Source organism: Leptidea sinapis, chromosome 38, assembly GCF_905404315.1.
Source record: "Leptidea sinapis chromosome 38, ilLepSina1.1, whole genome shotgun sequence".
Lineage (NCBI taxonomy): Eukaryota > Metazoa > Arthropoda > Insecta > Lepidoptera > Pieridae > Leptidea > Leptidea sinapis.
Window position 1 is genome coordinate 4,145,800 of NC_066302.1, and position 15,008 is coordinate 4,160,807.

The 15,008-nt window shown below is 35.4% G+C and overlaps 1 protein-coding gene across 1 annotated transcript; it reads left to right on the plus strand.

The window, feature by feature from the left end:
• Positions 1–218: 218 nt before the first annotated feature.
• Positions 219–14,120, plus strand: LOC126975873 (ubiquitin carboxyl-terminal hydrolase 46). Its single transcript, XM_050823957.1, has 8 exons — positions 219–483; positions 909–989; positions 1,776–1,992; positions 3,714–3,794; positions 8,196–8,401; positions 9,317–9,574; positions 10,726–10,869; positions 13,837–14,120. The coding sequence occupies exons 1-8, from the start codon at positions 439–441 to the stop codon at positions 13,945–13,947; spliced, it is 1,143 nt and encodes a 380-aa protein (XP_050679914.1). The 5' UTR covers positions 219–438; the 3' UTR covers positions 13,948–14,120.
• Positions 14,121–15,008: the final 888 nt, after the last annotated feature.

Genomic DNA, 15,008 nt, shown 5'->3' on the forward strand with positions numbered 1-15,008 from the left:
AGGTTAGAAAAATCAAGCCAGTGTTATACAAAAAATAAATAATAACTAAAAAGCTCAACTTATTGTTACTTCTCTATAATATAAGCTTGTTTACAATTGCTCCCACAGACATTTGTGCCCGAGACAAGTTTACCATAGTCCTGTTCACAGAATACTATTGTTCTGTTTCTCTTTGGTCCACTTTTCAGTTTTCAATGTCAATCTTCAGTCAAATCGCATTTGACTAATTCTAATTGCAATTTGTGAAAACTTACAAGTTAGAACTTACTACTTGCGATTTGCGTTAGCATTTAGCAGTAATTTTTTTTAAAGTTTATACAGTAGTGATGGCTGCAAAATTATTATGGTTGATGAAGTAACCTAACTAATAATATGGCTTGATTGCAAGACAAAAATATTCTTAATTACTCCTATCCGAAGACTTAAACAGGATTGCAAATGTCAATATGTCAGGATCTCGGCCTTAATTTCCAACAGAGAATGGTTACAATTTGCTTTTTTACTAAATACATCATAAAATTTGTTAATAACACGTATCCTATGCTCACAAAAATTACTAATTAGTTTTTTCTAAAGCATAAATTAGTATATATCATTACCAGGGTTGATCATGGGTTGAAAAAGCCGACTAAATAGTAATTTTTGCCCAGTTTCCAGCATTTCTAGCATTTTAAATCAATTCCCGATAACATAATATGTCTCAAACACAAGTCTTCCTTATGTCAACAATTCATGTATTATATTTTTTGTCTTATCAGATTTTTCTTGCTGGTTGAAATTTATTTACATATAATACAGCCATCTGCTGGTATTCAAATGTCTTTTTTTTTAATTTACCCTGACGGGAACAAGGCGTGAGTGTGTATAATTTCCATTCAATTTTGATAGTGATTAAAATTCAATTTCAGGGCGCAAACATATCACAGCTAGAAAGAGACATTGGTTCTGAGCAGTTCCCACCAAATGAACATTATTTTGGTTTAGTTAATGTAAGTACAATTTTAATTCAATAAAATTTCAGCACTGAGTGTATCTATTTTAATATGTATTTTACAGGAAGGAATTTAAATTTTATGTATGTGACAAATCAAAAATTTTGTTGTGATTTGTGACAAATGTGAGTTGTAGTTTTTTTGTTGACACATAAGATTTAATAAGCGTATGACATCATAGTGGATAATTTATGAGTTTATTCATCATTAATTTACAGCCGTTTTGAATAACCTATCTATCCTTAGTTTAAGTTACTAGACATAGACAAATCTATCCTTTTACACTTACTTACATTTCAATAACCTATTGACAGATATCATTGGACTATAACTGCATTGGACATAACTACGGATAGATAAGATCTTGTCACTAAATGACAGCAATGTATCCGTAAGTTAAACTAAGGGTAGATAGGTTATTGAAAACGGCTGTTAATAGGTTTATGATCAAAGATAAGATGACAGACAGTCTTCTTTAGATGAAGTCAGTATTGTTAGTTGTCAGATATGCTTGTGTGGATCAAGGTATATGGCCCAGCTCAGTCTTGCTGAAGGGACGATCCATCCTAGGTTATGGGAACACAGTGTCTTTACCACCTTCTACATATTACATACATGATACACATTGACAATTGTTTTGCCATGTGTTCACAAAAATGTGGTTTAGTCACTCCTTCATAGCTTACAAACCATGAAACCTTGATTATTATTGGATTTTTTTACTTTTAACAATATTTATGAGTATATGAATATTTTACCTTACCATATTTTTTTTTTCAACAGTTTGGGAACACTTGCTACAGTAATTCAGTGCTTCAAGCGTTATATTTTTGCCGTCCATTCAGAGAGAAGGTTTTGGAATACAAGGCAAAGAATAAAAGAACAAAGGAGACCCTGTTGACATGCCTAGCAGATTTATTTTATAGTATTGCAACTCAGAAGAAGAAAGTAGGCTCTATTGCACCTAAAAAGTTTATCGCTAGGTTAAGGAAAGAGAAAGGTAATATATAGGTTTATTATGAATTATTATATTTAACAGTGTTGTTAACTTATGAATGCAATTTGAGATAGCAATAATCATAGCCAAAGTCATATTTATAATAATATAATAAGGTCAGTTCGGCGAAGATGGTAGTACACATTAAAATTTTCAGTCATTGAACAAACTTGGCCACTTCTAAAACATTTTAGACCAGTTTTTCTATATATTTAGATGTATAGGTGATTAAATAATTAGAATACTATTAAACAAATCTAAGAAACTTACCTAAACATGAACTGTTTGTAACAAAAACACTATCATGTTGGGTGAGGCTGTTTAGTGGAAAAAATTTCTATAGATAGATGATTTATGTGAATGTAGACATTTTCAATGTGTGTGTATTTTGATAGCAGTTTAATATTTAATGACAAATTTTAATTGAAATGTGGCTAACATCATGAAAAAGAGTTTGTTGGGTAAGTCATTCAGGGATAAAATATACTTTCTCCTCAAAAATCAAAATGTTTCCTTTGGTAAGTAGATCAGCTTTAAATTAAAATATAATATTTCTTATATAGATAATTGAGACCGTCAGTGTAGTGCCTGAACCCGCATTTTTTTTAAATAAAAAAAAAAGTCCAGAACTGCTGGAGAAATTGGTGTACTTAAAGAAAAATTGTGCTGAATTGAGTGTCTCCTTCTTTATTGGAAGTCAATTGAAATTAAAAGCACTGTTGTTAATAGTTTTTGTAGTTATAAAATAATAATCAATTAAAGCCAAGGTTGAATGTGGGGGACAATGGCACTTATTTTATTTAAAAATACTCTTAGGCGGAAAACGTTTACAACATCTGAAAACCGCGAAGTCTGCCGATCCTCGCCTCCAAAAACTAGAAAGACTTCCCCACTGTTACATTTTGAGGTTATATGTTCACTGTTCTATTCTTGTCATATTTAGATAAATAAATAACTCCTTAATGTACATAGAGCGGCAGAGATCCGAATAAAACTAAAGAAAAAGCACCATAATTTTTTAATAGCATGATATCAACTCAATGGAAGTTGACAAACCAGACTAAATTTCAAAAATTTCAAATGTAATTTTTTCTCTAAGTGCGTTATATAAGTGCCATCTATGTCAATTTATTGTAGTTAGTGAATAGTTTTATGTTTTCGTACATTATGCTGCCATCTTTGTAGCTATAGAATGGTGGCTCCTGTTTCCGCAATTAAACAACTAGTTACTTCAACTAGCTCAGCTCCTTTCAGAGTTTCAGAACATTTCTGGGGTGTTCGCAGGCTTCCTGGAGCGACCTCATATTAGTTAAGGTTTTTGCCTGTTGGTTGGCCACCCCCACACATTCCAGGATTGTGTCAGTGACTGTCCGGGTGACCCATTAGGGTGGCCACCATTATATAGATGTCATGTCTGTTAAGTCTTCGTGTAGTCTGTGCTACAGTGCATATTGCTTCATTCGACTGTCTACAGCTTGAGACATTCATCCATCGGGTGTTGTGTAGGTAGTTGGTGAGATAATGTATCCATGAGCGCTCTTGGCTCTTTTGTAGCTATTCAGAATTCGTCGTATTTCTTTCTAGGCAGTATTCATCGATAGACCGTCTTCACCGAACTGACCTTACTAAAGCAATAATAATCTTAAATTTTAATTAGAAGCAACTCCTTGCAATTATTTTATAACTATGCATTGTGTACTTAAAAACTATTTTTTTTGTTGCAGAAGAGTTTGATAATTATATGCAGCAAGATGCACATGAGTTTTTAAATTTCCTAATAAACCACATCAATGAAATTATACTAGGTAAGGGTTTTATGTTATATTTTTATTAAATGTTTGCCATGCATATACTGGAGTCACAGAAATAACATTGATAAAATAAACTAATTGTTTGAACATCCAAACATTGTAGTGTCAATGATGAAATAGGTAAATGACAACTTGGCATTTTTATGTATAAAGTAAGGCCAATGACTAACGGGATCTCTGCTATCTTCTGAATTCAAAAAAGGAGTAATGCAATAGGCAGAACCATTTACTCTAACCACCGAGCCAAAGTTCGTACCTAGCCTACCACATAAAAATGTGTTTTAGGTTTTTGAATTTATATGTCTATTCAACTCTTTATGAGATAGGCAAAACATTCGGATATTTTGTAGTTCAAAAAGAGCTTGTAAAGAAGAAAGTTAATTATGTATCTATCATATAATATTGTTACATGTCAGGACAGAAAACAGGGTTCGGAAAAACGGGTATTTCCCAAATAATTTATTACACAGTAGTCAATAAAATACTTCGGCCCGTATATTATCACATTTATAGATAGATCGCGAGAGGGATAAATTACCGAGTTATGGTGGAAGCGAAGACGACGGAGAAATAAAAGAACGAGTTGAGAACTATTGAAAAACTTTTGTTCGTGTTGACGAAGATTGTAATAAAAAGTGAAAAACATATGCCATTAAGAAAGAAAGATTTTTTTTATTTTGAAACGTATAACTAGTATGTACAAATACAAAAGATATAAAATAAAAATAAACTCAAGATTGATAAGCAAAAAACAAAAAGACTGAAACATTTCTACTATATACGATCCAAAAAATCGTCCCAACTCAGCATGTTTGCTGGTTTGAAAACCAACGTTGGATTCCGTTGGGCCATTACTTAAACGTGTTTTTAAAATAGGATGAACCCAATACTTTTTTTGTTGGGTAAAATATAAATAAGCAATGACTGCTTTTTCCTCGACGTTCATCTCCGCTAATGTCAGGCCATCAACTGCTGGAGCCGATACGGCAACAATACGACCACATTGTCAGCCGTAAAACCGTAGCCCTGTCCACCCTAGGTCTGGTCACGGCCGGGCGGGTGATCTTACTAGGTAACAATATCTCATTACACACTAATACGGATCAACAATCAGTGTTCCCAACTCTCAAAAAATTATCTCCCTAGCCCTAGCAACATCATTTTCTTAAATTCTTTATTTAAAATCATCATCAAATCATCTTCAGATTCTGTTTTTTTAAAATCATAATCGCTTTTTATTCAACTCTGCACTCTTACGATCAAGCAATCGCACTAGATGTCGGTAAGGCGGTATGGATAAAAATCAATATGATTCGCTAGATTATATTATCCCAGGGCCTATACTATTACACCTTTATTTTGCTTAATTTGAATTAAAAAAAAATATTTGAAGTTATAAGAATCCCATCCCACATTTTTTCCTCTAAATTTGGGAGGAAATCCCCTAACTTGGGAACCGTGTCACCAATAACACTAATAGTTGTATCGCATTATAATAGATATCACACTGAATGTCCACTTATCGTTCAATGACTGAATGAATCAATGAATTGCGTCTTTATACACCCATAAGGATTATTCTCAAATGATCTCAACCATTGTCTGCAATATGCAATAATAAACAACAACAGACAAATTGTTTACAAAACAGCCTGGTATGTAAAGTAGAGTATTCTTTACACCGGTAACTTTCTTTTTATGGAATAGGAGGACAAACGAGCGTACGGGTCACCTCGTGCTAAGTGATCACCGCCGCCCACATTCTCTTGCAACACCAGAAGAATCACAAGAGCGTTGCCGGCCTTTAAGGAAGGTGTACGCGCTTTTTTTGAAGGTACCCATGTCATATCGTCCCGGAAACACCGCACAAGGAAGCTCATTCCACAGCTTTGTAGTACGTGGAAGAAAGCTCCTTGAAAACCGCACTGTGGAGGACCGCCACACATCCAGATGGTGGGGATGCTATCCTAACTTGTGGCGCGTCGTGCGAAGGTGGACACTATCGCATTCTATGCCCTCGTGAAAATTCGACCTTCGACGCAACCTTTTTAACATTGTTTCTATATTCAACTCACACTATACAATATTATTAATGACCCATTGTCATGTTATCTATTTAATCATTTTCTGTTTTCACGCCTAATTGAGGCCCTTGTTTATTACTTAATAGAATTATTTTCTACATAGGTACAGTTCATATCAATTTTAATACAAGCAAACATACCGATACCGATATTCTTGCTTATATGTAAGCGGTTACAGAAATAGTTGATAATATAGACCTTTATTTTCTGCCCAACATTACTCTTCAAGTGACGAATTTATTAATTACTAGCTGACCCGACAGACGTTGTTCTGTATATAATAAATAAAATAATGTTTTTATATGAATTTTTCAATAATATATCATAACATCAAAAATTACTTCGTAAAATATCCACCCTGTTGTCGTAATGAAATTGTTTCACAGCAGAACTGTCAAACCATGCGTCAATAAATTCTCTCATAGAAATTATGTCACACATCAAAGGAAAAACAAATTTGTTGTTTTTATTTAATTTAGCTGCATTTGCCTATTTATTCACCTTTTAAACTTTCTCTGGACTTCCACAAATAATTCAAGAACAAAATTAGCCAAATCGGTCCAGCCGTTCTCGAGTTTTAGCGAGACTAACGAACAGCAATTCATTTTTATATATATAGATCTACTACTTTTTTCTGTTAGAGCTAGCAAGTAGTACGCCTCTCGTGGAAGGAAAATCTTGCCACTGTAAGCTAACAAAGTACATTTCTCCGTCTATGTTATTGACAGGCCACCCTAGCACCATCTAAACTATTTCTTTCTCTGCTTTTGTTGACATTTCTTGAGTAGCAGTGAGTTATTCTTCTGTCATTCATTGTACCCGTTCCTAACCCGCGCCAACTAAGAGGTCAATTCTATATGAGGACCAGTATAGCCGAGTGTATAGCAATCCAACCTACTAAGCTAGAGGTCCCGGGTTCGAATCCCGGTAGGTGCAAGTATTTATATGATGAATATGGATGTTTGTTTCCGAGTCATGGATGTTTAAATGTATTTATGTATGTTTATATGTATTTATGTATGTTTAAGTAAGTATATTGTATTAAATATATCGTTGTCTTGCAACCCATAACACAGGCTATATGTGCTTAATTTGGGGCAAGATAATTTTTGTAAAAAGTGTATCAATATTATTTAAAAAAAAATCCTAGTAAACCTCTTTCTGCTGCTCTACGAAAGGTTTGGGAATTATTACTGTAGTGTTTGGTTTCGAATTCATTATCACTGAATCCAGAGTTCAAACTCTCGTTTGAAAAACTATTACTGGCTTATTTCACAGTCACTTTCTTGTTAACATACGGGTCATCTACTGGTATGTGATCTGTAATCTCAGAGTTCTATTATTCACCAATCATGAATCGTATAAAGCGTCAAATAAACGTATATAAGTAATATGAATTTTAAAGTGGAATACGCTGGTACGTGGTGGGCGAGAAATGAACCGGGGGCTCCATAGTGACAGTCAACTGTTCTCTCAAATGCGCTAACAAGACGTTTTCAATCTTCTTGTAACGATAACAAGTGTCGAAATTGCTTCATGTATATTGTTTACAAGTTTAATGTGCAACGTGCAAATATAAAACTACCTTCAAATACAGGTAATCCCGTATAACGCTTTTACGACCCCGTAATTCGTATTAATAATAATAATTAATCACAATTCGTAACAAGTATTTCCAATTGCTTGCCTAGTTTTACTATTTTATTAAGGTTTTAATATCTACACAAATAACACAATTGACACACAGGCGAAGGCAATTTTAAGCATTATAATTTCACAAAAATCATCCCGCGTTATATGGGGCATAAAATACAAGATTTATTATTATAAAATAAGTTTTCGACTACTGTATTTATGTTTAATAGATACACAGCATTCGTTCTCGTTGGAAAGACCTTCCTTCCTCACACAGGTTATGCGTACTTAATAGAAAAGGCCTTCAAATAGAAAATTGGTGTTGGATCTAGTACCGTTTGGCACGAGTGGTGAAGTATCGGCAATACTCGTTATGGCCTTTGGAAATATTGTCGCATTTAATATAATCACTAAAAGAAGAACTCGAAAATGTAACACATAACTGTTACTTAAAGAACACGTTCAAAAAAATGTTTATAGGAAAAAATATTTTTCGAAGATATTAACATGATTCACTGAAGATTTTATATATTTTCATGTATATCAATTATTGATGTTGGCTTATCTCGAACTCATTCTATTTTGAGACAGCGACTCGTACCTATCTTTAATACCACACAAATTCCTATCAGCTTGCTGTTGTCGTTCAGTGATTGAAATAGAGAAACCATTTCAGCGGAACGCAATCAGAGCACGCTAAAAGTACAAAAGACCCCAGGCTCCGGCGACAACGGGACCAACGTGACCTGCAACGGTACCCTGCCGCACAGCACGGAACCCACCTGGGTTCACGAGATCTTCCAGGGCACGCTCACCAGCGAGACCAGGTGTCTCAACTGTGAAACTGTTAGCAGCAAGGATGAACACTTCTTTGATCTACAGGTTTTTATATTTATATATCGCTACTGTTACCATTTTGCAGAAAAAACTATATTTTGATCTATTTATCGAGCGCTTTCGCTCTCGTCCTATCCGAATCCCACCCGTACCCGTGAAAACACGGTCCGAAGTAGTCGTAGAACTATTTCTATGGTAGTTTACGAACTACCGTCAAACGTTAGAAATAGTTCTAAGGATACACCAGATTCGGATCGGACGTAGTGCAATAGCGCTCTAAGCTTGTGAATATAGATAACTTACAAAGTCAAAGACTTTTCAAACAGACAAATCGTGATAAAGGTAAACAAAGCAAAAAGGTTTTAGACGCGTTAAGATCATCTATTTGTTTGGTTGATGTGGTTCGATGTTTTGTGGTGATTTTAGATAAAGCGGAAACAAGTAGATTAACGTCGATATATTCATATTTATCGAATTTCATTCAATAATTGATTTTAACATCTCGCATCCGTACAGCAACAGTCGTTGGACTAGAATACGTCCAGCTTAATCCTTCGAGTTAACTTCCACGACTGCCACACGGTCCTGAATTGTGCTCCAAGTTTGGCGATCCTCCCATAGTGATTTCCTCTTTGGTTCTCTGCACTCAGAAATTAATATGTGCTGACTTCATTAAATACCAATTTCTTATTGATTTTAAAACACTGCCGAAAGAACATAATTTAACTCTATATTGGAGAAAATTTATTGAAGTCGGCGTTATTTTGCGGAAATCCATAACTATCCAAATGTTTTGAGTTTTGATACCGCCAATATTCGTCAGTCTCGTTTGGCGTGTCAACATCTCCTGAGGGTGCCACGTGCAGAAGCGAAACATGTGTCGAATTATTTGGATACGAATATTGGCGGAGCTTAACATTTAAATAAATAAAAAAATTAAATGTTACTAATTCTCTTTAGGTAGACGTCGACCAAAACACCAGCATCACGCACTGCCTAAAGTGCTTCAGCGACACAGAAACCCTGTGCAACGACAACAAGTTCAAATGCGACCACTGCAGCAGCTACCAGGAGGCGCAGAAACGGATGAGGGTGAAGAAGCTGCCCCTCATTCTGGCGCTGCACCTGAAGCGTTTCAAGTATATGGAGCAGTACAACCGGCACATCAAGGTGTCACACCGAGTAGTGTTCCCGCTGGAGTTGAGACTGTTTAACACGGTGAGTTCCCAATTGGATAATAAAGCAGAACTGGTGGCAGAAACATGGTATGTTGATACACAAATAAAATTTGAAAAACAAAATTTTATGTACGATGCGGGACTCGAACCCTCGACCTCTGGCGTTTCGTGCCAGTGCTCTTACCAACTGAGGTAACCGTTTGAGTGACGTATCGTCATAAAATCTTGTATCTCAAGTTAATTTCCTAATATGCAAATATTGGGGTTGAGCAGGTTATCAGCTGTAAAGTGGATCCTGTAGATGAAGCCACAATCTGAGAGTTAAACAAAGCATACAAGATTTTATGACGATGCGTCACTCGAACGGTTAGCTCAGTTGGTTAGAGTACTGGCACGGAACGCCACAGGTCGTGGGTTCGAGTCCCGCAACGTTCATAAAAATTTGTTTTTCAAATTTTATTTATGTATTAATCCCAAAAGTGAGGGTTATCACTTTAAAAACATATCAAATGGTATGTTGAATCTACAAAAGTAGATAATTATTTCCAAATAGGTGGGATATACCAAATCTACCCATAACAAAAGTTTTTTCAATGTTTGATTTTACTTAATCATGTGAAATTAAGAATCTACAGTCCATTCGAAAAGTTGTACCAGAGATGAATAGGCGCAAGAAACTCAGCAAACCTTTATTTTACCAAATTAAATTATTATTTTTCGTAATAGCAATACGATCTGAGTTACGTGGCACAAAACTGCTTACAGCGTGTACATTCATATAATATATGTGGTTTCCCACGATACAACGATACCGATGGTTTGGCCTTGCATCTTTTTCACACTATGATGACAAAATGTTTATTTTACATCTGACGTTATCCCCATAATTTATGTTAAATAATATTGGCAAACTTTTACACAAAAATACCTTGCTCCATGAAAGTAGGCATTGCCATACTATAGGGGCAATCATAATGATTGTATACAAATAAAAAATAAAAAAAGAACTAGAGAGAGAAGACGTCGATATATTTAATAAGATATAAATACTTAAACATCCATCATATAAAAGTGAGATAACTTAGTGGGTAGTTTCACTAACAACTGAACTATATGGTCGTCATAAACATGGCTGTTTAGTATTGTTAATATAATTTTCCGCTAATTTTAGTATTGTGCTAAAAATTTCAGTCCGATGACGCGGTGAATCCAGACCGGCTGTACGACCTGGTAGCTGTGGTGGTTCACTGCGGGTCCGGACCCAACAGGGGACACTACATCTCCATTGTGAAGAGCCACGGCTTCTGGCTGCTGTTTGATGATGATATGGTTGATGTATGTATCAGATACACTTTATTATGTTTATCTACACCCATGCTTTAAATCCTCTATTAAAGATTCTGAAACAGTTAGCTTATTACCAACGTTATTACACTCAATATCGTAATAACCATTACATCTTCCAAACGAGTGTTGTAATGTTGTACTGAATTTCATAACAACACTCCTTGTTTTTTTTTTCGATCCCGTCATGCGCAAAGAGTTTCAACATACAGCCACATTCTTATTGCTCGATGCGTGGTATCTGTATGAATTTAAAAAAGAACATTTTCGTTTACGCGCGTTCCACACTACCAGAACGTGGCGCGCCGTAAAAAAAAGTAGGTTATTCGAAACCCCGCCATTTTTATTGAAAAAAATCAGCGATTCAAGTTTTGACAGCATACCGCCGGATATTTAAAACGCTGCAAAAGAACATAACATTCAAGTGAATTTTAATAATTGCACTATACAAAATGTAAATTACTTCGCCTCGTGAGATAAATCCACATTCGTGTTTTATTACCCCTTATTACACAACAGTTGCATAAATAACTATTACCTCATACTTCTGTTCAATAAATATTATTACTCCATAGAACAAGTATAGTAACAAGAGTAATTGATAGCTTCCGTCTCACTCACACAGGTAAAAAAAACTTATGCGAGTCTTATATAAAGAAATGAGATTAGATTTTTTATATTTAGATGTTTCGCAATGCGTGTAGGTCAAGGTCAGTACACCTGGTGTGCTAAACAAACTTGACAGCGCTGCACCGATATTTCGATCACTTTTAATTGAGTCTATAAAAAAAAGCCATTATTGTTGTGAAACGTGTGAAATATTCACTATTTATTCAACATCAGTGGCAATTTTAAGTTGAATCGAAGGAAATATGGTGCGATGTTGTGTCTTACAAAGTAAAAGTGATAGTGAAAGAACACTTGTGTTATATTATGTACCTATATATATAGGATATTATCTGTCTCATGTTGGCCACACCAAACCGATGTCTAGTTACTATACTTGGTCTATGTATTACTCAAACGCAACTATGATGTTTGAAAGACAAGATATACCATAGAATACAATTTAACCCAAGGTCTAACTTTACTCAGGTCCTTTATATTAAAAAGAATTGCATAAAAAGCGTTGACATGTTATACAGTGAGAATAAAAGTAAGTCAGCTCACCTAATACCCTCAGGAGAGAAACTTGCCCCGAATAATAAGATACCACTAGAAGACAACTCAAAGTATTTAGACAGAATGCACTTAGACAGAAGATTGACATGGCAAAAACCAATTTGGACTAAAAGAAAACAGCTTTACGGAAAACAACGCAATCTTAATTGGCTAATTTGTCCTCACTCACAAAAGACAACAATGAATTGCTTATTTATAAAACAATACTCAAACCAATATGGATATACGGTATGCAGCTGTGGGGGACTGCCAGTAATAGTAATATCGAAATACTAGAAATATTTCAGAGCAAAACATCGAGAACCATATTCAGTATCCCACTGTGTATTATTGTCTGGCAAGAAATAGCCCAAACTAGCCTGAAATACGCGGAGAAACTTACAACCCATGTCAACGAGCTAGCCAAGTCTTTGAGCGGAAGGGGTGGCCTGCAGTTCACCAGGCTTAAGAGACATGACATCACAAATCTGTGTAAAAGATTTCATGAATGGAGAGTTTGATGTAAAGTCATTTTACTTCAATTTCGGGCTCTCGAAGATGACTCTTTGAGCAGGCAAAAAAGTGGCTTATTGTATTTAAATAGTAGATCGCCATTACGCTGGGAAAAAAGTGCTATTGTTTCATTTCAAGGTGCGAATGAGCCCTTAGCGAGTTAAGATTCAGCAATGACCGTTATACAGATATTAGATTCATTTACTAACTGCATGTCATGTCTCACAGTCTCGAGAGCCCAAGCCATTCTGGCCTTTGAAAACGTCCGCTAGTAAGGCTATATGCTTATATCATTATACGTCTAGATAGATACATAATAGCTTTAAGGGTAAATGTGTACACTTTTTTAATAAAGTCCCAGCCACTGTTCAGGCATTATCTATAAATAAATTTAAATTTTTTATTAAAAAATGGCTCTGTTGTAAATCCTACTACTCCATCTGAATATCTAAGTGATCCGACAGCCTGGGACTAGATTATGATTATTTTATAGCAATAGCAATGACAATACAATATTGTATATTTGATTAAAAACAACGCAAAAAAAAAGCTGGGAGAGTTTCTTCCGCTTCACTCTCAGAGCGCCATTTGTTTCCGAAGCGGTAGTATATTAGAATTGACATCAAAAGGAATCAATTTTGAGAAAAAAAATGCCTTTTATGCCTTTAGACTATGACGACTGAAAACGTTGAAATAATTGAGTTTAGAACTAACCTAAAGTTTTTATCGGTTGTCTAACAGCAAGAGACTATCTAGACGTATAAATTATCTTAAGTTATCTTTATATATATAATTCTTCTGTGAGTGTGTATGTCACTGAACTCCTCCTAGACGGCTGGACCGATTTGGATGAAATTTTTTGTGTGAGTTCAAGGGGATTCGAGGATGGTTTAGATTCACAATTGAACTACCTCCTAAACGGCTGGACCGATTTTGATGATATTTTTGTGTGTTCCAGTGAATTTGAGATTGGTGTGTGTCTTCAGGTGGATTCGAGAATGGTTTAGATTCACAATTAAACTACCTCCTAAACGGCCGGACCGATTTTGATGATTTTTTTGTTTGTTTCAGTGAATTTGAGATTGGTTTAGATTCTCAATTCCGTCCATATAATATAATTCTCTCCGTCCATATAAATAAGAACTCTTAACGGCTGGACAGATTTTGCAAATTTAAGACGTGTGTACAGGACAACGTCTGTTGGGTCCACTAGTAATTATATAAGAAGCTAGAAAGTTTAAAATTATTTTAAATAATAACTAAATATGAAATTTTCCATTTTAGAAAATCGAGGCGTCTGCGATAGAAGACTTCTACGGCCTAACTTCGGATTTACAAAAGTCGTCTGAGACGGGTTATATATTGTTTTACCAATCTAGAGATGCTAGTTGTTAAATTTCTTTAAAATCAATATAAATTATTTTATATAGGTTCGATAAAACATGTTGATATGCCCAGTTTGTTAACGTTGGAACGGCATAAAAATTATATTATTTAATTATTCTTATTCGACATCATTCACTGTAAATATTTACAATTCATTACAAAATAAAAAATTGTGAATTTAATTTGCTTATTTTATTTTTCTTCCTGAAATGTTTGTGGTGTCACCACACCTTTCTTAAAGCTGTATATAATAATAATACCAGTGGGAGGCTCCTTTGCACAGGATGCCGGCTAGATTATGGGTACCACAGCGGCGCCTATTTCTGCCGTGATGCAGTAATGTGTCAGCATTACTGTGTTTCGGTCTGAAGGGCGCCGTAGCTAGTGAAATTACTGGGCAAATGAGACGTAACATCTTATGTCTCAAGATGACGAGCGTAGGTGTAGTGCCGCTCCGATTTTTTGGGGTTTTTTCAAGAATCCAGAGCGGCACTGCAGTGAAATGGGCAGGGCGTATCCATTACCTCGTCTCGTCCCTTAATTTCATATAAAAAAAATCGCTTTCTGGATTCAGTGTGTATTCGTAGTTTAGTGACAAACCTATGACATTTAGGTTTGTCACTAAACTAGCTCAAAATGAACTACGTCTAGATGCATACATCCATTTTACTGAGAGTAATCTGTGCATAATTTTGCAATTACGTATGGTTGAATCGCCCACAAAACTCCACGAATTGAAGCATTTGACATTGGATGCGAATTGTAAAGTTCTGTGGTGTTATAATTAAGCCTCGTATTCATGGTAAACATTTGTTTGGCAAGATGGTTGCATATACATGTTGCCGAGTTGCTATCAAAATATTGCGGGCAAAACTTGTGTTGCGGAGTTGATCACGCCATGTTGCAGAGTTGACGCCCGGGGAGCGCTAACATCAGTTTTTTTTATGGAAAAGGAGGACAAACGAGCGTACGGGTCACCTGGTGTTAAGTGATCACCGCCGCCCATATTCTCTAGTCAACACCAGAGGAATTACAGAAGCGTCGCGGCCTTTAAGGAAGGTGTACGCGCT

Coding starts and splice junctions, on each gene's coding strand:
- LOC126975873 (XM_050823957.1), top strand. CDS start 439: ATGTCAATATGTCAGGATCTCGGCCTTAATTTCCAACAGAGAATG. Junction 990..1,775: donor ATTATTTTGGTTTAGTTAAT/GTAAGTACAATT, acceptor TTTTTTCAACAG/TTTGGGAACACTTGCTACAG. Junction 8,402..9,316: donor AACACTTCTTTGATCTACAG/GTTTTTATATTT, acceptor AATTCTCTTTAG/GTAGACGTCGACCAAAACAC.